Below are 22287 nucleotides of genomic sequence, written 5' to 3'. Positions count from 1 at the left end.
TTTGATATTAATTAAAGTCTTCATTCATAACACATTTGTATTGTTGATTCCACAGACAGACACGATTTTATTTCAGAAGTCAAATCGTTTTTGTTGAGTTTAATTTTGTGTTTCTGCTTTGTTTTTCTGCATGTGACTATCTTTCTGAGAAAAAGAAAAACATGTCTGACCTAAATTTACTCTACCCTTTTAGTTCTTCTCATGTCAGCTGACTTAATCACACTGGGGTAGGTACAGTAGGCTACAATTCTTTCATAATGGAACAATTAATATTAACACGTGACCAAAACTCTATGGACACTTTGAAACCCTCACAAATGTTGAATGGAACCCAACATACTATTTATGACATTGTCCCTAATTGCAAAGGACGTATATGCCTATTTTATTACCCATTTGGTGTAGAATGTGTTCGTTTTTGCATATTCTCTCCTTCAGTTGAACAAAGAAATACTTTGGATACTAATCTTTTAAAGCTCATTTCACTCGACTGGGCATGTGTGTCGAATGCGGTTTAGAGGTTGGACGCGTTCCAGATACACAATTCTGCGCAGGTCTATAGTTCCCGTCTCAGGAACACACATGAATATTATAATGATGTTGTAATCAGCGCAACCCAATGTAGAATTTGTCTAGACCTATCAGGAACGCACCCAGTGTTGTACTAAGCCATTTAGGGGCGCTGTTGCCATCGTTTTTCATGGGCGAATTTAAACGACTCCGATTAGGAAAGTTTTGAACATTCTGCCCAGTTAATTAATTTCATGGTAGAGATGCGGATAGAACGTTTATAAATTGACGGAAACTCTTAGAGCACCTGGTGGAATAAAAATGAGTACATCAATACAGGAAAGTGGAGAACGGGAAGCTCACCAGGTAGGCTGCCGATTTACTATGATACGAATAGGTTTACTTTTATTGATACTCACGGTTACCACCATTCTACAACATGATGTGTTAATTGTGTTAAAATGTTTCATTTGACCCCAGACGGAGAATGGCGAAGGGAAACCGCTGCTTGCTTCACAAAAGGTGGTTGCAGGAAAAATCAAGAGTTCGATGATATCAGCCTCTTTTAATTTCATCAATTCGATAATAGGATCTGGAATAATAGGTAAATGAGTGTTTATACATTCAATTGTGGGATCATCATGTTTGTATTTCAGTAGCACAGCAGAATAGACCTACTGGTGGCAATAGCTGCAATGACACCCTTCTTGAGAGGGGAGTACCAGTTGCAAGTTACTGTCTAATAAGTTGATCAATCATGTTACCCAATAAGATAAGCAAGTTATATATATATGTTGAACATGCAGGATCACATGATTTCCTGGGAATAGAAAACATCATAGGACCACTTAGAAATGTCCTTGTTTTTGAAAGGAAAGTTTTTTTTGTCCATTAAAATAACATCAAATTGATCAGAAATACAGTGTAGACATTGTTAAGGTTGTAAATGACTATTGTAGATGGAAATGGCTGGTTTTTAATGGAATATATACATAGGTGTACAGAGGCCCATTATCAGCTACCATCACTCCTGTGTTCCAATGACATGTTGTGTTAGCTAATCCAAGTTTATAATTTTAAAAGGCTAATTGGTCATTAGAAAACATTTTTGTAATTATGTTAGCACAGCTGAAAACTGTTGTTCTGATTAAAGAAGCAATAAAACTGGCCTTCTTTAGACTAGTTGAGTATCTGGAGCATCAGCATTTGTGGGTTCAATTACAGGCACAAAATGGCCAGAAACAAAGCACTTTCTTCTGAAACTCGTCAATCTATTCTTGTTCTGAGAAATGAAGGATATTCCCTGTGAGAAATTGCCAAGAAACTGAAGATCTTGTACAATGCTGTGTACTACTCCCTTCACAGAACAGCACAAACTGTCTCTAACCAGAATAGACAGAGGAGTGGGAGGCCCCGGTGCACAACTGAGCAAGAGGACAAGTACATTAGAGTGTCTAGTTTGAGAAACAGACGCCTCACAAGTCCTCAACTGGCAGCTTCATTAAATAGTACCCGCAAAACACCCGTCTCAATGTCAACAGTGAAGAGGCGACTCCGGGATGCTAGCCTTCTAAGCAGAGTTGCAAAGAAAAAGCAATATCTCAGACTGGCCAATAAAAATAAAAGATGGGCAAAAGAACACAAACACTGGACAGAGAACTCTTCAAAATAATTTCAAAAGGGTTTTCTAATGATCAATTAGCCTTTTAAAATTATAAACTTGGATTAGCTAACACAACGTGCCATTAAAACACAGGAGTGATGGTTGCTGATAATGGGCCTCTGTACATCTATGTAGATATTCTATAAAAAAAAAATGCAATTTCCAGCTACAATAGTCATTTACAACATTAGCAATGTCTACACTGTATTTCTGATGAATTTGATGTTATTTTAATGGACAAAAAAATGTGCTTTTCTTTAAAAAACAAGGACCTTTCTAAATGACCCCAAACCTTTGAATGGTAGTGTACCTCCGCCAGAATGATCAGCCCCTGGGTGGTTGGCATTCTGCATCATATGACCAATGACATCATAATACTTCTTTTGTGCTTCCAAAATTCTTTCTAAATTGCATGACTCAACTTTTTCTGTCAGTACAATGAAAATATAAACTCTTAAAAATATATATATATATTTGAATATGTTGTTATAACATGATCTGTCATTTAATTTGCTTTTCAGGTTTGCCATACTCCTTAAACCAGGCTGGCCTTCCTCTTGGCCTTTTTCTCCTGGTTCTGGTAGCATTTATTACAGGTATGTTCTGTAACGGTGACAACTGTGATGAACTCCCTTTTACTATAGAATGTGTTTAACTCAACAGCTAACATTGTGGCATTGTCCTGTTTCTTCCTTGCAGACTACTCTATCATCTTGTTGATTAAAGGAGGGAATCTTTCAGGGACAAATAGTTACCAGTCACTTGTACGTAGCACTTTTGGTATCACTGGATTTCTGGTTCTGTCTTTATTGCAGTTTCTATACCCTTTCATTGGTAAGTCTTGAATGGAGGTGCCATTTTAAAGTAAATCAGAACTACTTTACAACCAAGATTTTACGAGATTGAGCAGTCTCATACAAACTGATATACAGGTACTGGTTGGGACTTGGATTGTAGACATAACCACAATGTGTGTCTTCCCCAGCTATGATCAGCTACAACATCATAACTGGTGACACATTAACCAAAGTGTTTCAGAGACTACCTGGAGGTACAGTATGGCACATTGTACTTTAATGTAAGATATCTGAACAAATACAAGCCACAACTTGTGTGCATTGATATGATAATACAGTGACAGTAAAAAAATAGGTCACCGTTTTTCTGAGTTAAGTGCAAACACCAAGTCCACGTTTGTTAATTGCATATTGCTCATTTATATTTTTCATACATGCTATTTGCAGTTGGACCGGGCCACATACTTTCAGAGAGACATTTTGTCATCGCAGTATCCACTATTCTATTCACATTACCCCTGTCTCTTTTCCGGAATATATCAAAGCTGGGAAAGGTAAGACTTAATCACATATTGTCACATTTATTTTTAGAAGTCATTGACTAATTTGATCATTTGTGAGCTAAAGCATCTATCTATGTGATTCCAGGTGTCCTTACTGTCCATGGTGTTGACTGTTTTCATCCTCATCACTGTTATCATCAGAGCAGCTACCCTGGGACCACATATGTACATTATATTACTTAACACTGTCATAACCTATTCACTCACATGCTATATCATATTCTAATCCAATCTGAAACACATTCTGTCTTTATTTTATATTTCAGTCAACTAATCGACTATTGAAACCACTTACTCCGGAATTAGAAAATCTTAAAATGGCTAACAACATGTTTATCCAATTACTTTGTGTCCTTAGTCCCCCTACAGAGAATGCATGGGTGTTTGCAAGGTGGAATGCGATTCAGGCCGTTGGTGTTATGTCTTTTGGTCAGTTCTCATCTACATCAACTGTATATTTGTAAAGTACAAGTAATACTTGCTCGAGACAAAACGACCCATACATCTTCATATTGTATGGTAATGGCTATCAAGTTACATAATAGAGGAACCCCACACAAAAATGTAATTTGAACTGTTCATAGGTTGTAATACTGTGCCATATCCCTTTGTTCCATAGCCTTTATCTGTCATCACAACAGCTTTATGATCTACGGCTCTCTGAAGGAACAGAGCCTAAGTAACTGGTCTCGTGTCACTCACATGTCTGTTGGTTCGGCTATGATTGTCAGTATTCTGTTTGCTGCGACTGGCTATGCTACCTTCACTGGGTACACGCAAGGTAAAACACAACACATCGAATCATAGAACCATCTTGTGGTGTTAGACCCAAGTTCACCCATATACATACTGCCTAAAGGAGTACATTTTTCTGATCGCCTCTTTATATTTCCAGGTGATATCTTTGAAAACTACTGTGGGAACGATGACCTGGCTACTTTTGGTCGCTTCTGTTTTGGCATCAGTATAATAACAACTTTTCCTCTGGAATGTTTTGTGACTCGAGAGGTATGACGTTATTTATGCACATGCCACTTCATATGGCACAGGACAGTATGTTGTGACGCAGTGTTCATTGATTTTAGTGCACATCACCCTGTAAAAATCAAGTCCTTATTCTGTCTTTCATGTTTGCAGGTAGTATCCAATGTTTTTTTTAAAGGGTCTCTCAACAACCATGCCCATGTGGCAGTCACCTTGCTCATAGTTGCAGCGTGCACAGCATTATCCTTGGCCTACGACTGTCTGGGTATTGTTCTGGTGTTAAATGTAAGCAGGATGACCTTTTGAATTGTTGTAACTTATTTCTCTACTAAAATTGCAATGGTTATCTTTTTAACAATATTGTTTTTTTTGTCTCCCAGGGTGTTGTAAGCGCCACACCTTTAATTTTCATCATTCCATCAGCTTGCTACCTCAAGCTTTCCACAGAGCGCTGGTTCCAAGGTGAAAACCGCATCCCCTGTCTCATCCTCATAGCTGGTGTCTTTGTCATGACAACAGGTTTGATCATGGCGGTTATGTTCCCCCAAGACTGCTCCCATGGAGCCGAGATGTTTTACTGCTCAACTTCCAACCTCTCCATGTCCCCCACACCACCCACTGAGCTACTCTTTCAGAATTCAACTCAGAATTCTAGATGACTCGTTGTTGTTACACACTGGGGTTTTGTGATATGACTTTGTATGCTCATTGTATTTATTACCTCTGCAATGAATGTGTGTGTCATAATTTATGCTACTATTTGTGAAAATGCCATAATGCAATAGATTAATCAATTTGTATGTCAGACTGAGACAGTTCCACTTTGAATTTCGAGAGTAGTTACCTTCGAGAAACCTACCACACGATGTCGCTGTAACATAATCAGACTAAATAAAACTTTTATAAAAACGTTTCTCGAAGGTAACCTTTTGCCCTCTTGCCTTGATGTCACTCCCTTCGAAGATGTAGTTATAGAAGTTTGTCCAATGGTAGTGCATTTTCCACTGTTGGTTAGAGGGAATATGTTATACATTTACTATTTGGGCAATTTCATGATTATAATATTTAGTATATTTCAATATTATAAATGTAAACCCGAATTGTTCACTTCACTAAAAATAAAAGTAATATGAATTGTCTCCTGCAGTACAATTTTTACGTACATTTTTACTGTTAAATTAATTAAAAAATCAGGCAAAATATGTGTATTCCCTCTGGGATGGATAGGTGAAATTACCGCTGGGAGTAACAACGGGAGAAGAGTGAAGGTATTCAACGCCCCCACGAATGGTTATTTGAATCTCTACTCAGGTTTTGACGTCGATTTTTGGAGTTGGTATGCTTTTGGCAGAGACAATTTAGCAGCGCTTGTAGCTGGCATCGTGTCACAACTTTGAAATGTAGACTGCTGGCTAAACGTTGGAAAGACTGGGTTGTGCTGGCGGCGTATTGGAACAGAGGAGCGACTGTTGTGTGGCTCAAGATAGAAGTGGGAGTTCTGGAATTCATTTTGAACGCACCAGTAGCCTAATGTATCACTGAACGAATCAACGCCACGATATATTTTGTACGGTATAATTTATTTTTTTCTCCCTAATAAATACCGATGAAAGTTGACAGCAGCGCGGAGGGCCAGGGGCATTCGTGGTAAGAGATGACGAGTAACATAATGAGCTTAATTAAATCATAATTGTCCTGTGCCCCACTTTGCATGCCGGGCAACAAAGGGCAAGTTACCATCCGAAACGCTGTCCTGATTGTCAATAGGGTTTCGACCATCCACAGCAAGCATTCGGATGGGAGAGCTCTAGATGTAAACCTGTGCCATTTTAGTTATGAAATATGAATAATTGTGTGCTTTGCTTCACTTTCGGTAGTCCGGGGGACTTTGTTAAACCTGTGCAACTAGTCATGGATGATAATGTGTCCCAACCAACACCACGACGACAACTCTCTGGCTCTAGGTATGTGGATTCATTCTGGGTGTATTTACTAATTAAGAGGCTTCTGTGTGAGAAGATATTGGGATTCATTCTGTCAGCTGTCAGCCAACAGCTTTTCTTCTGAACTCTAGTCTACATTACATTATTGTTCACTTCATGTTTAGAAGTAACATTAGCCCCTATTATTTGGAGGTGTGCTGAAATGCATCTAAAGATTGAGGAAATGACAACCAAAAAAACGTATCATTATTGTGGAATTTTTAAACATGTGAGATCATCTTGAGATGACATCAGTTGGAAAATATGAGACTTTTGTAACCCATGGAGTCTTATGTCATTCCAAACCTTTTCAGTTCAAACCTTTTCCCCGACTTAACTGGGATCCCATAAATTCATTACTCTATTCTATACCATTCTATACCCCCAAAAAGTTAGTGTTGCAACACGTTTTTTTGACACATGTTGCAAGCAAATTGCAAATTAGTGACAAAATTGCATGTCTAAGGGAAAGTGTTTGACTAATTTAGTTGCCCACAACCAGAGGGGCTTGAGATGTCAACTCTAACCTAAATTCTTCCACCTCATACTGAGTACATGTAGTAACTAAAGTAACAGTTGTTGCAGACATTTCAGTAATTTTCAAACTCCGCTAATGTCCTGCCTTCAGAGTTGTTCTGAGAAATTTCCTTGACCACATGTTGAGGTGATGGGAAGCGTTTTGGAGGAAAACCAGTGTGCATCTCATGTGCATTATAATAAACGGCTGGCTATTTAATTTTTGTCAATACAGTTCAAAATAATTGTTTGTATGGATGATTTCATAATGTGTCATGTAGTGTAGATGGTCCGATAGACCGCTGTGTGTAGTTTGTAATAATCACCTATCCCAAAAATTCCCCTGGTGGTAAAAAAAAATTATCCATGAGAATATGTTTGTCTTTCCTAATATTGAATATCAAATAAGAGTCAAAGATCATCTCTTTACAATATGCCACAGTCATAACACGTTTAATGTCCCATTTATTTGGTTCAGGAACGGTTGCTTGGAGATGATGTCAGCTGACAGTATTCCAGTTGGTTGGAGGCGTTGGCTCTTAAACTGGGGAATGAGTTTCCAAAGTTCTTTGCAATCTTTTAGTCACTGCTCACTCCTTTGGCATGCAAGGGAGGACTAAAGAGTTCATGTGATTTTCATTAGAAGCGATATGGAGAATTTGAAGGCTTGATAACAATTAATGTAAAGTTTCCGTTTCTCTAGTTGCTGACTTTCCCATATTGAGACTGAAATACATTTATGCATCCATGTCATAAATGTAATTTATAATATAAACAATTTGCCAATTAAAACCACTATCTCCATGAGCTGTTGCGTTATTTGTGGCTTCTCATGCTTGGAGCCATTAGACAAATGCTCCTGAAAATTCATCCCACTTTACAAGTGCAATGACTTGTAGAGATATCATTTGGCCCTCCATGCCATGCTACATTTGTTATTCTACTGCTGACACTGCCAAAACACAGGCCCTCGTCCAAAACCATGGGAATTAGTATGGAATTGGACCTCCCCCCTTTACTGCCATAACAGCCTCCACTCTTCTGGGATGGCTTTCCACTAGATGTTGGAACATTGCTGCGGGGACTTGCTTCCATTCAACCACAAGAGCATTAGTGAGGGCGGACACTAATGTTGGGCGATTAGGCCTGGCTCGCAGTCGGTGTTCCAATTTATCCCAAAGGTGTTCGATGGAGTTGAGGTCAGGGCTCTGTGCAGGCCAGTTAAGTTCTTCCACACCGATCTCGACAGAACCATTTCTGCCACAAAGTTGGAGGCACAGAATCGTCTCATGTCATTGTATGCTGTAGCGTTAAGATTTCCCTTCACTGGAGCTAAGGGGCCTAGCCTGGACCATGAAAAACAGCCCCATACCATTATTCCTCTTCCACCAAACTGTACAGTTGGCACTATACATTCAGCCAGGTAGCGTTCTCCTGGCATCCGGCAAACCCAGATTCGTCTGTTGGACTGCCAGATGTTTAAGCATGATTCATCACTCCAGAGAACGCGTTTCCTCTGCTCCAGAGTCCAATGGCGGCAAGCTTCACACCATTCGCACCAACCCTTAGCATTGTGAATGGTAATCTTAGGCTTGTGTGCGGCTGCTCTGCCTTGGAAACCAATTTCATGAAGCTCCCAACAAACCGTTCTTGTGCTGACATTGCTTCCAGAGACAGTTTTGAACTTGGTAGTGAGTGTTGCAACCGAGGACAGAGGATTTTTATGTGCTACAAGCTTCAGCGCTCGGTGGTGCCGTGAGCTTGTGTGGCCTACCACTCCGTGGCTAAGCTGTTGTTGCTCCGAGACGTTTCCACTTCACAATAACAGCATTTACAGTTGCCCGGGCAGCTGTAGCAGGGCAGAAATTTGACGGACTGACTTGTTGGAAAGGTGGCATCCTATGATGGTGCCACGTTGAACGTCACTGAGCTCTTCAGTAAGGCCATTCTACTGCCAATGTTTGTCTATGGAGATTGCATGGCCATGTGCTCGATTTTATACACCTGTTAGTAACTTGTGTGGCTGGGCCTAGATTAAATCTAGTTCTGCTTGGCCATTGGGAAAGTAAGGTTCTCCTATCTCCACAGAGGAGCTCTGTCAGAGTGAACATTGGGTTCTTGAACTCTGGAGGCTCTTCTCCCCCGATTGCTCAGTTTGGCAGGGTGGCAAGCTCTAGGAAGAGTCTTGGTGGTTCCAAATCTCTTCCATTTAAGAATGATTGAGGTCACTGTTGTCTTGGGGACCTTCAATGCTGTAGAAAAGTTTTGGTACCCTTCCCCAGATCTGTTTTTCAACACAATCCTGTCTCGGAGCTCTAAGGACAATTCTTTTGACTTCATGGCCTGGTTTTTGCTCTGACATGCACTGTCAACTGTGGGACCTTCTATAGACAGGTGTGTGCCTTTCCAAATCATGTCCAATCAATTGCATTCACCTCAGGTGGACTCCAGTCAAGTTATAGAATAGTTATAGGTATTATCTGTAGATTGAGGGATTTAAAAAAAGTAATCAATTTTACAATAAGGCTGTACCGTAACATAATGTGGAAAAAGACGAGAGGTCTGAATACTTTCCGAATGCACTGTATGTGTCAATTTCCTCTACACACAAATACAAGCGTTTTTGTATCATCGGTAGAAACAGGCCATCTACATTTCCTTGTTGTATGCAAACCACAATATCTAGAATTCATAGGGATTTCAGGACATAGTACCGCCTCTGTCGGGGTGGATCCTGTTGAAAATGGGTAGCTAATGCACTTGTTCATAGAACATCAGCTTGCGAATAACTATTTTTGTATCGACAAAAACTGTACATTTTAGTCATGGTGTGGTGCTCAGTACCTGGATGTGCAAACTGTGAGCAAGCACATGCTGTTGGGGTAACATTTCATCTAGTGATGCACCGATATTTTTTGGGGGCCAATATCTGATATTTTCCTTACCAATATAACAGTATAACTTTAGACCGTCCCCTTGCCCATACCTGGGCGCGAACCAGGGACCCTCTGCACACATCAACAACTGACACCCACGAAGCATCGTTACCCATCGCTCCACAAAAGCCGCGGGAACCACTACTTCAAGGTCTTAGAGCAAGTGACGTCACCGATTGAAACGCTATTTAGCGCGCACCGCTAACTATGCTAGCCGTTTCACATCCGTTAAAAAAAAAAAAAAAAACTACAGGGCCTCCCGGATGGCGCAGTGGTTAAGGGCACTGTACTGCAGCGCCAGCTGTGCCACCAGAGAACCTGGGCGCGAACCCAGAGTCTCTGGTGGCAATGTTCTTCCCCAAACAAATAGCAAAACAACATCTGTTTCAGTAGCTATAGTTAGCTAGCTAACTATATAGCTAGGTGTCATCTAAAATAACCTTCATTTATAAGACGGTTCATATTTGATGGTGGTCAGACCAATCTATGTGAAGCTAGCCTTGGACTTTGTGGTTAGCCTTCAAAATAAAAGTATGTCAATGACAGTGATGCAAATGCATACAAATGATAGAATTATGCCATAATTGAATAGGTCATGCTAAATGAGGTTGAAATGTTATTTAAAATCAACAAAAGACAAGTTAATAATTTGACAATCTGTTGAAATCACACGATGTATTATACTTTAGAATTGGGGGCATACTTATTTCACAGTACATCCTTACCTATGGATTGTGGATCAATGACATGGGTTATCAGTCTACTCAGTGACAACCAGGGAACATTAGCATCGTAGCTCTTATTGTGGGACTCTGAAACAACTGTGAATTGAGCCACATTTATTGTCAACCTACGTGTATTGAATACTATTCCCGAGGAAAAACAATAACACGTGGATGTTTTGGAGTCTGAACTCTGGGGGGGGGATATCTTGGGTATTGAGTAGAGTGTTACTCAATTTCATTGATCCCCAATCCTTAGGTAAAGCTGTACAATGCAATATGAATGTCAATACACTGACTGTTGAGGTGATTTCACACAGTCACAGTACAATGCTAATATTTGCGTAAACTCTTCACAGTTGTGTTCTGTGGGTGTCACCGAGTAGACTGATACCCCATTTAATTGCTTCACTCTCCAACCTTGTTTAACATGATCTAGTCTAAACATGGCATGATTCCACCAATTTGTAACCTTCTCCAACACTTTCAAAGAGGTACTTTTTATTTTAAAGTCAAACCGCGAATTCCACTATTGTGCCTAATTCTTATTGTGGCTAGCTTCACAATACATTACCCGGTCAGGTAAGAGCCTCACTAGACTGATGAAGCCAGCTGGCTGCTTATAACGTTAGCTTTGGGCAACAGGGTTAAGTAGATGGCTAGCTATGTATGTTCATGAACTGAAGTTCATGTTTAAATAGGCAACAACAAGTGGCTAGCTAGCTAATACAAGGATCCCTAAATCATTGCTAAGAATAGTGAAAATGACTGCAGTTTCTTCTTCTTATAGCGTGCATCCCTAATTTAATCGGTTACCTTACTAAGAAGTCGAGCAGAGTTAACTTGTCTAGCTAAGGTAACAAGCTAGGGAACTACATTTGTTTATTGAAACTAAAATCTAGTTAGTAATTAACTAGCTTTCATAATATGCTAGCTAGACCTTCCAAAGAGAATCTATGTTAATAGCCAGCTGCTATCTGGCAATGTGATTTGTAACTTTGCAAGCTACGTTAGGTTACGTTAGCTACAGCCTACCGGACCGTATCTAACCGTTAGCCTCTGCGGTAGTTAGTTAGCTAGCTAACGTGACTGGCCTATGTGTTCTATTTACAGAGTCCAATCTCATCAACATCTGCACCGGCATCAACATCAAGCTCCGCACCAGGAACTAGTGTAAGTCACCTTGACTCCATGAGCAAATAAATATACTGGAGCTAGGCATAAACATGGTCTGTGTCTTGTTGTCATAGTTGGTGTGTTTATAAGTAGGTTTCAACTTCTACTGTAGTTTTCTCTGTATTATGGAGGGTTAGTTGATTTGTTTTATGTAAAGCTTGAAGTCTAAATTTAAGAAAAGCTGAGTTATTAGTAAAGAGGGGATGGTGTGGGCGACTGACGTGTTTGTGAAGGTTAGTATACATTATCTATTGACACGAGGGGGATGGGTGGATATAGTACTGTACCTTGTTTGAGTGTGTATTGATGGGGACAAAGTAGTCTTGGATGAAAGCTTTCAGCCGAGAACAACCTCGAGCTCAAAGTCATCTGACTTGGAAGAGGAAAAGACTGCATATGACTGGCAAGAGCCAAATTGTGTAGTCTGTGAGTCTAATTTCATGGAGCTCATGAAGTTCTGCCAGACCAGCTGCCATTGCCCAACACAAGGTTCACCAGCTGAAGAACATTCAGGATCTTGCCCGGAACATTCCAGCTGCATCAGAAACCATGGATCAATTCATTGTGGTATTCATGAAACGTATTTGGAAGTAACTTGCTACACTCTTACTGCTAAAACAAATGATGCAGGGAGTTGGTGTATCATTTCAACTTTAATTTGTTGGTACGTAAATATGTTTCAATAAAACAGATTGGTCTGTCAATGTAGGAAATAAGTGGACATTGCTTGAATTCACGACAACGGTTATTTGCGCTGGAGACCTAGGTGAGTTTACACAGCTGTATGTAGGAACAGTTATGGCAATGTATGGCATGTTTTTTATATAATATATATAACACCTATAATAAATACTACAGTTCTACAAAGGGAGTACTTGCACATGGTGTTTTTGGGGATAGCAGTGAGTTCACTTTGACACATGGGGAGATTGTTGTTATGGGACCATTCATATCTCTTCTTGAGTCATCAACTTCTTTGTATTCATTGTGTGAGGGATAAATTGCTTGAAAGGCCCCCACAGCACAAGCAGGCAAGGGGATTTGATGTCATCTGCCTAGCTTCTCCCCACGTAGAACAAACTCCAAAAATAATCTGTAGACCATCAAGCAGTTTTGTCTGTTAGAGAATGACAAACACTATTTGACTTTCGTGGGTAATGGTTGTGTACTGTCTTTCTAATGTAACAGCACAATGCAGAATATTTCACAGCCGCTAGCTAGCTACAACACACAGGTGTCGTTACTCAAATACTAATATGAGTCATAAAGCCAAAGTCATTCCTTTACTTTTCATCATCAAAACATTTCTCAAGTTTTGCTCCCAGTGTGGGAAAAAAAACACTGCGTCTAGCTAGCTATAACGTTAGGCTGCAGTAAGATTTGGGTATAGCAAACAAAGCTAGCAAGCTTAACATGGCTAGGTTGTCTTGTGGTGCTACTAGCAATCCCCGTCATGGCCGAATTGATCACAAAATTGTACTGAACAACACTGCCTTGTGTAAAAAGAGAGATGATATTACTAGCTAGCTACCGACAGCAAAACAACTTGTTTGCCATTTGCCCTCTTAGTCCAGCTGGTCTAAATAGTGACTAGCAGTGAAGTTTCCCTTTAAAATCCACTAAACATTTTTTTTGTCACCGCAGCATCTGTTTGAAATGACATCTGGTCTCATTTTGAAATTCTTCACTTGGCAACTTAGCATTTATATGAATAGAGCTGCACGTACATGCCTACAGTATACAGTATAGGAATGTAGGAGGAGGATGTCTAGATTTTCTGACAGTTTTGTAATTTTATAGGTGACATTCCTCGCTCCATACCAGCGTTTCTCAAAATTGGTCCTCAAGACCCCAAGGGGCAGACGTTTTGGTTTCTGCCTTAACACTGCACAGTTGATTCAAATGATCAAGTCGTGATGATTATTTGAATCCGCTATGTAGTGTTCGGGCATAAACCAAAACTTACACCCCTTGGGGTCCCAGGGACCGAGTTGATCTATGCTCACAGCTATGTAAAGCCTGCGCTGATAATGGGACACACCTTTAACCATGATCTCACATGGCATGCTTCTCTTGGGGTGGAGCCGAGTGTGGAATTGGTTAAGGTATTGTGACTCCCCACAGCTGTTTCCAGACATTTTGGCAGTCCAAGGGCACAGCTGCACTTTTGAATTTAATGATGAAAGCTATGGTGAGAGGGATGGGCCAAATTCTACAACCGATAGATATGAGGAAACTATAGCTGCAAGCTGAAATCATTGGGGTCCAAGTCAAAACACTGCCCTATAACCTTATTTTATGTGTTATAGTGCCAAAATGTAGCATACTGGCAACCGTGCAACTCTAATATGAGCTACTGAACACCCATGTTTTCCATGGTAAAAGTTATAGTTCTTTGAGGCAAACTTGTTCCTTGTGGAGAGGACCTTGTGAAACTAATACCACAATTTAAAATCCAAGTTTGCCATTCCAACTACTGTGATGTTAATTAATTGTAAAAATATTATCGGAGACCTAATCCTTTTATACTCCTGCAAAGTTTCAACTCCGAACAGAAGAACTATTATGGAAATAGTTGGGCCTCTACAATATGTGACAAGAGTGTTCTCATTTGTCAGGGTCTAGGCTTGTGATTTCCTCACTGGGTGCAGTTAAAGTGGAAAAAAGCTACTTATGTAAGGTAAGATGATGATTCAGCAGAGAGAACCCGCAGAGTTCTAGTATTCTTTCCCCTTGAAACTTTCCTGAGGGATAAAAGGCTCTCTGTACAGCCAGGAATAGACTTCCCAATTGGACCAGGAACTAGCTTGCACCTTTACCACCAAACGCTTCACTAAACTCTGAAAGCCAATAGAGGATGACATATCATTCCCTCACAAATTTGACAATCTAATATGAAAATGAACACCTTTCTTTATACATTTTCAATGCACAACTTTTCAATATTTAATGATACGTTTTGCACAATGATCATATGTTTGTGCAATGATTATACGTTTGTGCATTGTTGCATAGCCGACGATGCTGTTTGATAAATTCAATACTGCAGATAAAGATATCGCACCGTGTTGAGTGACTTGTCACCGATATCTCAGGCCTTGTTGTAGTTTCTGTGAAGAGGTCAGTGGCATTCCAACTGGGACCCACACCACTCTTAGCAACCACCACATTAAATGCAATGGAGAGGTGGAATCACTGAATTTGGTCAGTATGAAAACTTGGGGGGGGTGTAATTGAGACCTTAAGACAAGCTTGTATTTACTAACCTCGTAATTTCTTTGGAATACAAAGGTTTTTTATGTCTGGTGGACGGTATGCTTTATGCCTCACAGGCCTAAAACAGACAGTGGCCATCATCCAGAGAACGGGGAATAATGGGTCGTCTTTGTTTTGTGCAGTTGAAGCCAACGCACTGACCGTAAATACCAATGAATTCTTATTACTGGAGTTGTACTGGTTTGTACACACATCCAGTCAACATTATGCTCAAATTGCCCCAAATTAATTGGTAGGCTATTATAGGATTTTATGTGCTCAGTTTTAATGTCAGATAGCACTAAATCGACACGGATTCCTCACAATATAGTGCTGTGCAAATGGGGTTATTATAATGTCTCTAGAATGCATGTAAACTGCTAGAACGCAAATAGTTCAGACTGTGTATGAAGTCTTGGCCCGTGCTTCTTTTTCTGTTGTGCACTCTTCTGACACATAAACAGTTGGAAGCCACCTACCTTCCACCCCCATAACAGAGCGTTTTCTGTTAAGGTCTGAAAAAGAGTATGTGAAGCAAATCTCTCTAATTTCCTTGTTTTCCATGCCATATATTGAATAGGTCACAGCAGCATGCATTTAGCAGCCAGATAGCCTAATAGTTTTTTAAAAATGGTAAGAATATATATTCTTCATAAGGAATAATAGCCTATTCATACGTTATCCTATTGCACTGTGGCAAATTTCATTTTTTTTCATATTTCATCTGTGTCTTTTACTTGGAAAACTGTAATCACAAAACAAGATCATAGTTATGTTTCCATATAAAGTATGAAGCTCTTGGTCCCTTGATGACTTTTTGGAAGCACCAGTGCATGTGATGAGCATCGGGGGAGACCGCAGAGCAACAGTCTGCTGCTTCTTTGATAAACTCTTCAGTGTAGACAATGCAGCATTGTCTCAAAAGAATGAATGCAGTGTGATATAAGTATGACTCAAGGGGAAATGCTCTCTTCTCCAGTACTGCTCATCCCAGACTAGGGTTGAATGGCTGGAACCCGGTTACCAGGATTTACCACTCCCTTTTCCGCCGAGATAAATAACTGAGTGAAACTGGCAATTATAATCATTTATTTATATGAACAGCATATCATGAAGTGGAAGTGTTAAATGATATGCGATCTGGCTTGTCTATGGCCTCTGGATGATGAATCATCAATGCTCAGGATGGGGACAGACAGCCCATCTCAGTATGGAGTGCAGTTCACAATGCATGTAGACCTTTCATCCCATCATGGTAACTTTTTTTGTCTTGTGACAGGTAGGCCTACATTTGCTGCAGAATAGACTATGCTACAGTAATATAAAGACCGAATGCGCGTCTAATTTACCCATCGCCATCTGGCTTTTGGGGGTCACCATACTTTTTAAATTGTTTTTATTGTTTTTATTTTTATTTTTATTTATTGGTGCAAAAACCGTATCACTTGAATATGGTTGCTTTAAATCAGTGCATGCACGAGCACTCTCTCTGTCTCAAGTGTCTCAACATCCAAAATAGATAATCCTGTTCTAGATTTATACAGGTGAAGTCGAAAATTTACATACACTTAGGTTGGCAAGTCAGTTAGGACATCTACTTTGCATGACACAAGTCATTTTTCCAACAATTGTTTTACAGACAGATTATTTCACTTATTCACTGTGTTACAATTCCAGTGGGTCAGAGGTTTACATACACTAAGTTGACTGTGGCTTTGAAAATTCCAGAAAATGATGTCATGGCTTTAGAAGCTTCTGATCGGCTAATTGACATCATTTGAGTCAATTGGAGGTGTACCTGTGGATGTATTTCAAGGCCTACTTTCAAACTCAGTGCCTCTTTGCTTGACATCATGGGAAACTCCCAAAAAATCAGTTAAGACTTCACAAAATAATTGTTAGACCTCCAAGTCTGGTTCATCCTTGGGAGCAATTTCCAAATGCCTGAAGGTACCACGTTCCTCTGTACAAACAATAGTACGTGAGAATAAACACCATGGGACTAAGCAGACATCATACCCCTCAGGAAGGAGACGCGTTCTGTCTCCTAGAGATGAACGTACTTTGGTGCGAAACGTGCAAATAAATTCCAGAACAGCAACAGAGGACCTTGTGAAGATTCTGGTGGAAACGGGTACAAAAGTATCTATATTCACAGTAAAACAAGTCCTATATCGACATAACCTGAAAGACCGCTCAGCAAGGAAGAAGCCACTGCTCCATAACCGCCATAAAATAGCCAGACTACGGTTTGCAACTGCACATGGGGACAAAGATGAAACAAAAATAGAACTGTTTGGCCATAATGGCCATCGTTATGTTTGGAGGAAAAAGGGTGAGGCTTCTAGCCGAAGAACACCATCCAAACCGTAACGCACGGGGGTGGCAGCATCATGTTGTGGGGGTGGTTTGCTGCAGGAGGGACTGTTGCATTTCACAATAGATGGCATCATGAGGAAGGAAAATTATGTTGATATATTGAAGCAACTTCTCCAGATATCAGTCAGGAAGTTAAAGCTTGGTCGCAAATGGGTCTTCCAAATGGACAATGACCCCAAGCATACTTCCAAAGTTGTGGCAAAATAGCTTAAGTAAGGGCAACAAAGTCAAGGTATTGGAGTGGCCATCACAAAGCCCTGACCCGTTCTGCACTAACTCTTTTCACTCATCACATAAGCTGCTGCTATTTATCTATCCTGTTGCCTAAACTTTATCCCTACCTACAGTGCATTTGGAAAGTATTCAGACTCCTTGACTTTTTCCATATTTTGTTACCTTACAGCCTTATTCTAAAATGTATTAAATTGTTTTTTCCCTCATCAATCTACACACAATACCCCATAATGACAAAGCAAAAATAGTTTTTTAGAAATTTTAAAACTGAAATATGACATTTACATAAGTATTCAGACCCTTTAATCAGTACTTTGTTGAAGCACATTTGGCAGCGATTACACCCTTGAGTATTCTTGGGTATGACGCTACAAGCTTGGCACACTGGTATTTGGGGAGTTTCTCCCATTCTTCTCTGCAGATCCTCTAAAGCTCTGTCAGGTTAGCTGGGGAGCGTTGCTGCACAACTATTTTCAGGTCTTTCTAGAGATGTTAGATCGGGTTTAAGTCCTGGCTTTGGCTGGGCCACTCAAGGACATTCAGAGACTTGTCCCAAAGCACTCCTGCATTGTCTTGGCAGTGTGCTTAGGGTCACTCTCCCATTGGAGGGTGAACTTTCATCCCAGTTCCCCCCCACCTACTGATGTTCCCAGAATCTCTATGTTAACCAAGTTTTTTATTTATTTTTTTAAATGTAACCTCAGTAGAGAGAGGAAAAAGGGGAGGAAGATGTATTTATGACTGTCATAAACCTATCCCCCAGGCCAACGTCATGACAGCTGTAACAAAACAAAATGTGGAAAAAGTCAAGGGGTCTGAATACTTTCCAAATGTACTGTATATTTACATATCTACCTCAATTACCTGGTACCCCTGCACATCGACTCGGTACTGTTACTCCGTGTCTATAGCCAAGTTATCATTACTCATTTTATATTTATTCCTTGTGTTAGTAGAAAAGTAATATTTCACTATTGGTCTACACCTGTTGTTTATGAAGCTTGTGACAAATACAGTTTGATTAGATTTTTATGTCCTCACAGAAAGGACTCAAGTTTACAAAAGTAACACAATAAAATAACAACAACAAGGCTATATACAGGTTAGTCTAAATAATGGAGGTAATATGTACATGTAGGAAGGAGTAAAATGGCTATGCATAGATGATAAACAGCGCGTAGCAGCAGTGTTAAAAGTCCAAATAGTCCAGGTAGCCAATTGATTAGCAGTCTTATGGCTTGGTGTTGGAAGATGTTCAGGAGCCCTTTGGACCTAGACTTGGTGCTCTGGTACCGCTTGCCGTGCGGTAGTAGAGAGAACAGTCTATGACTTGGGTGGCTGGACTCTTTGACCATTTTTTGAGGCCTTCCTCTGACACCGCCTAGTATAGAAGACCTGGATGGCAGGAAGTTTGGCCCCAGTGATGTACTGGGCCGTATACACTACCCTCTGTAGCACCCTACGGTCGGATGCTGAGCAGTTGCCATACCAGGCGGTGATGCAACCAGTCAGAATGTTCTTGATGGTGTAGCTGTAGCACTTTGTGAGGATCTTGCCTGTACTGAGAATGTTCTGCAGAAGCTCATTTGACCTCTGAAATTCGGTGTGGGGGTAAAAGTGGGGAGAGAACCAGTCAGACTAGGTTGATCTCTTCTGTGACCTGTGCTGGGTGATTTTCATGTAAAGTTCATTGAGTTCAAGGATCACCCAGAATCTTTTCAAATGACATTGACTGACTGACTGGCTGACTTACTATCAGCTGGAGTCTCAGTGGTAGTAAGAAGGAAAGAAAGTACTATTAAAAAAAATTATGTGTGCGTCTCATGGGACCTAGCTATTCCCTTTATAGTGCACTACTTTTGACCAGGGCTATGGCCAAAAGTGGTGTACTAAAGGGAATAAGTTGCCATTTGGGATGGTCCAATGTTACTGAAGTGAAATAAGGTGATTTCGTACGAGAGGGTTATTACAGTACATACTGTATATTAACGCTTAGCCAACCTGAAGTTATTAATACCCCCGAGACACTTATCAGTTGTCTAAATAAGGGTGTGAAATTTGCCAAGCGAGTTTGAAGCCTGCATAGGAACATGTTATGGGAAAGTGGGTTTGTTTAGCCTAAAATAATAAAGGATACACATAGGAAGTGGGGAGGTTTCATAGAGTTGCTTTTTTTTCTTCTTATCTCTCCATCCGTCCCACACAAGCTCCTGGGGTATTGGCCTTTCCAGACCTTCTCTAAACAGCTTGTGTTTACTGTGAGTGACCTCTTACCAAATTACCAGCTGTGTCCCCGGCCCTGTGTTTTGTCGTTCCACAGGGATTTACCCCCCTTCTCTGCAACCCCACCCCCATCCTGTCACACGAATCCCCACCCACTACTACCTCCAACCACAAGTTGTCCCCTTATCATCTGATATGGGATTTCTGTTAAATGAAGGACAGACTCAAAAGACCAAAAAATTATATTTACAGAGGAAGTACACCAAACAATCTATTTGAGTAGACAACAACCTGTTTGTTGCTCATACACTTGGAGCATGAACTGAGTGGCACTTGATCATTGTACTGTATCAAGCACTTAGTTCTGTTATTTTAAGTGAAAGAACCTGTGAAAGTGACATGCACAGTACATAGTAGGGCAGAGGGTGCAGGGAAAGACCTGATGTTGTTAAACCTCTTGATCTGTCGCTCTCATTGTAAGATGTAGGACATTTACAGGAGCTTTGATCTGGTGCTCTCATTGTAAGATGTAGGACATTTACAGGAGCTTTGATCTGGCGCTCTCATTGTAATATGTAGGACATTTACAGGAGCTTTGATCTGGCGCTTTCATTGTGAAATGTAGGAAATTTACATGAGCCATTGTAGGCTTACTACCCAAGGTCAAACTGCTTTTGGTCACAAATATATTTAATAAGCAGACTGTGACCTCTTGCATATATTTTTATAATTTAGACAACAAAATACAGCACTGGACAATTAAAGTACTCTGTAATAGACCGTAAACTGCCGCATCTGTGCCCTGCTTTTCAATCAGAGTTTCAGGTCATGTTTCAACCTGTATGCCATTCCTGGCATTATTAAGTATTATGGGAACTGAAAAAAAGTTGATATAGATGTCAGCCTGTTTTGTGAAATCTGACACCAACATACTGTAGATATTGGTGCTTTAAATATGAAAATATGTCACGTTCTGACCTTAGTTCCTTTGTTTTGTCTTTGTTTTAGTATGGTCAGTGTGTGAGTTTGGGTGGGCAGTCTATCTTCATTTTTCTATAATTTGGGATTTCTGTGTTTGGCTTGGTATGGTTCTCAATCAGAGGCAGCTGTTAATCGTTGTCCCTGATTGAGAACCATACTTAGGTAGCCTGGTTTCACCTTTTGAGTTGTGGGTGATTTTTTTTTTCCATTTCAGTGTTTGCACCATTCGGGACTGTTTCGGTTTTCATTTTGTTTGTCTTGTTCTTTTGTATTCTGTATTCTCATTAAATTAGATTATGGATACATACCACGCCGCATTTTGGTCCTCCGATCCTTCCTACTACTCCTCCTCAGAAGAGGAAGAAGAAAGCCGTTACAATATATCGTTCTGAGTTTAGCTTGCCTATTATTACCTTTTCTCATATGCAAGCTTCTGGGGAGAGTAATAAGTGCTGACAGGCTCCATAATTAACACTCATTATTACATCACTGGCCTGTACAGCAGTGTTCATTTTGGCACTCTTAAAGATTTAGTCTAGTCTTAGTCGTTTGGACCAGAATGTCATTAAGTCTTAGTCACATATTGCCATTTGACTAATGATTAGCCTAGTTATACGAAAACAGTGGGCCATTTTAGTCAACTTTTTTGTCACATCACACTTGTTTTGCCTCATTTATCCTATAGTAAACATGTGCACAAACATACATAGCCGTGTCCTACACACATTTTGCTGCATAATATCTTATTCTCTTCTCAACAGCAGAAATATGACAAACATGTATAAGAATATCTAAGAATTATCTGGCTATGTAAATTCCTAATTCAGCCTACATAAATATTGCACATACAAAACAAAGACTCACACAAGTGCAGGGGGGGACTAGAGGGGGGAACTAGCACGATATCAACAGATGCTGCCGCAAAGTATTGGCAAAATAGTATGGGTTGCACCTCCATCACCCGGTCACGGTATTGCCGTTGTTATCAAAGTTCCACAGACACCGCAGCCACATTGATGTCCAAAAATAGAACGGGGGTCCATGACTTTGAACGGGAGCTAATGACTTTCTCCCAGGCAGTAGTCTGTCACCAAACCTCACTTCAAAATCGAGTCTCAAGTCCCCTGTGCTCGAGTCCGAGTCACCAATGGTCGAGTCACGAGTCTCTATGGTTGAGGTCCTAGTCCAAGTGCGCAAGTCTGAGTCACTGGGTCCACATTAACCAAAAATAAAGTAATTTACCCAGTCAGGTATAGTGTAGTGGCAAGATGAATTTGGTCAATAAATTGTTTGCTATCCCTTTTCCTTTCTGTGCCACCAAGTGTTTACTTCTAGGTTACTGGTAATGTTACCAGGACCACGGTCC

At 40.3% G+C, this 22287-nt stretch overlaps 2 protein-coding genes across 3 annotated transcripts in view; both read left to right on the top strand.

Moving 5' to 3' along the window:
• The first annotated feature begins 714 nt into the window (after window positions 1-714).
• On the top strand, window positions 715-5656 carry LOC124042882 (putative sodium-coupled neutral amino acid transporter 11). The gene is made up of 12 exons (XM_046361016.1): window positions 715-876; window positions 991-1114; window positions 2695-2769; window positions 2873-3007; window positions 3159-3224; window positions 3418-3524; window positions 3619-3698; window positions 3892-3962; window positions 4153-4314; window positions 4429-4541; window positions 4671-4802; window positions 4898-5656. The coding sequence occupies exons 1-12, from the start codon at window positions 832-834 to the stop codon at window positions 5174-5176; spliced, it is 1389 nt and encodes a 462-aa protein (XP_046216972.1). The 5' UTR covers window positions 715-831; the 3' UTR covers window positions 5177-5656.
• Window positions 5657-5751: 95 nt separating this feature from the next.
• Window positions 5752-22287, top strand: part of LOC124043839 (cordon-bleu protein-like 1) — a 51380-nt gene continuing 34844 nt past the window's right edge. Inside the window, exons 1-3 of one of the 2 annotated variants that reach the window (XM_046362877.1) lie at window positions 5752-6164; window positions 6395-6481; window positions 11787-11846. In XM_046362877.1, the coding sequence (XP_046218833.1) occupies window positions 6124-6164; window positions 6395-6481; window positions 11787-11846 (188 nt within the window). In that variant the 5' untranslated portion in view covers window positions 5752-6123. The remainder of the gene's footprint in view (window positions 6165-6394; window positions 6482-11786; window positions 11847-22287) is intronic. The other variant, XM_046362878.1, reaches the window with a different exon arrangement.

Source organism: Oncorhynchus gorbuscha, linkage group LG09 (assembly GCF_021184085.1).
Source record: "Oncorhynchus gorbuscha isolate QuinsamMale2020 ecotype Even-year linkage group LG09, OgorEven_v1.0, whole genome shotgun sequence".
NCBI lineage: Eukaryota > Metazoa > Chordata > Actinopteri > Salmoniformes > Salmonidae > Oncorhynchus > Oncorhynchus gorbuscha.
The sequence above is the reverse complement of the archived record's forward strand: the minus strand, read 5'-3'. Positions and strand labels throughout refer to the sequence as shown.

Excerpts from the sequence above, each read along its gene's own strand:
- LOC124042882 (XM_046361016.1), top strand. The coding sequence starts at position 832 with ATGAGTACATCAATACAGGAAAGTGGAGAACGGGAAGCTCACCAG. Across the intron at positions 1,115-2,694 it reads AATAGGATCTGGAATAATAG|GTTTGCCATACTCCTTAAAC; the intron begins GTAAATGAGTGT and ends TTTGCTTTTCAG. Across the intron at positions 3,525-3,618 it reads ATATATCAAAGCTGGGAAAG|GTGTCCTTACTGTCCATGGT; the intron begins GTAAGACTTAAT and ends ATGTGATTCCAG.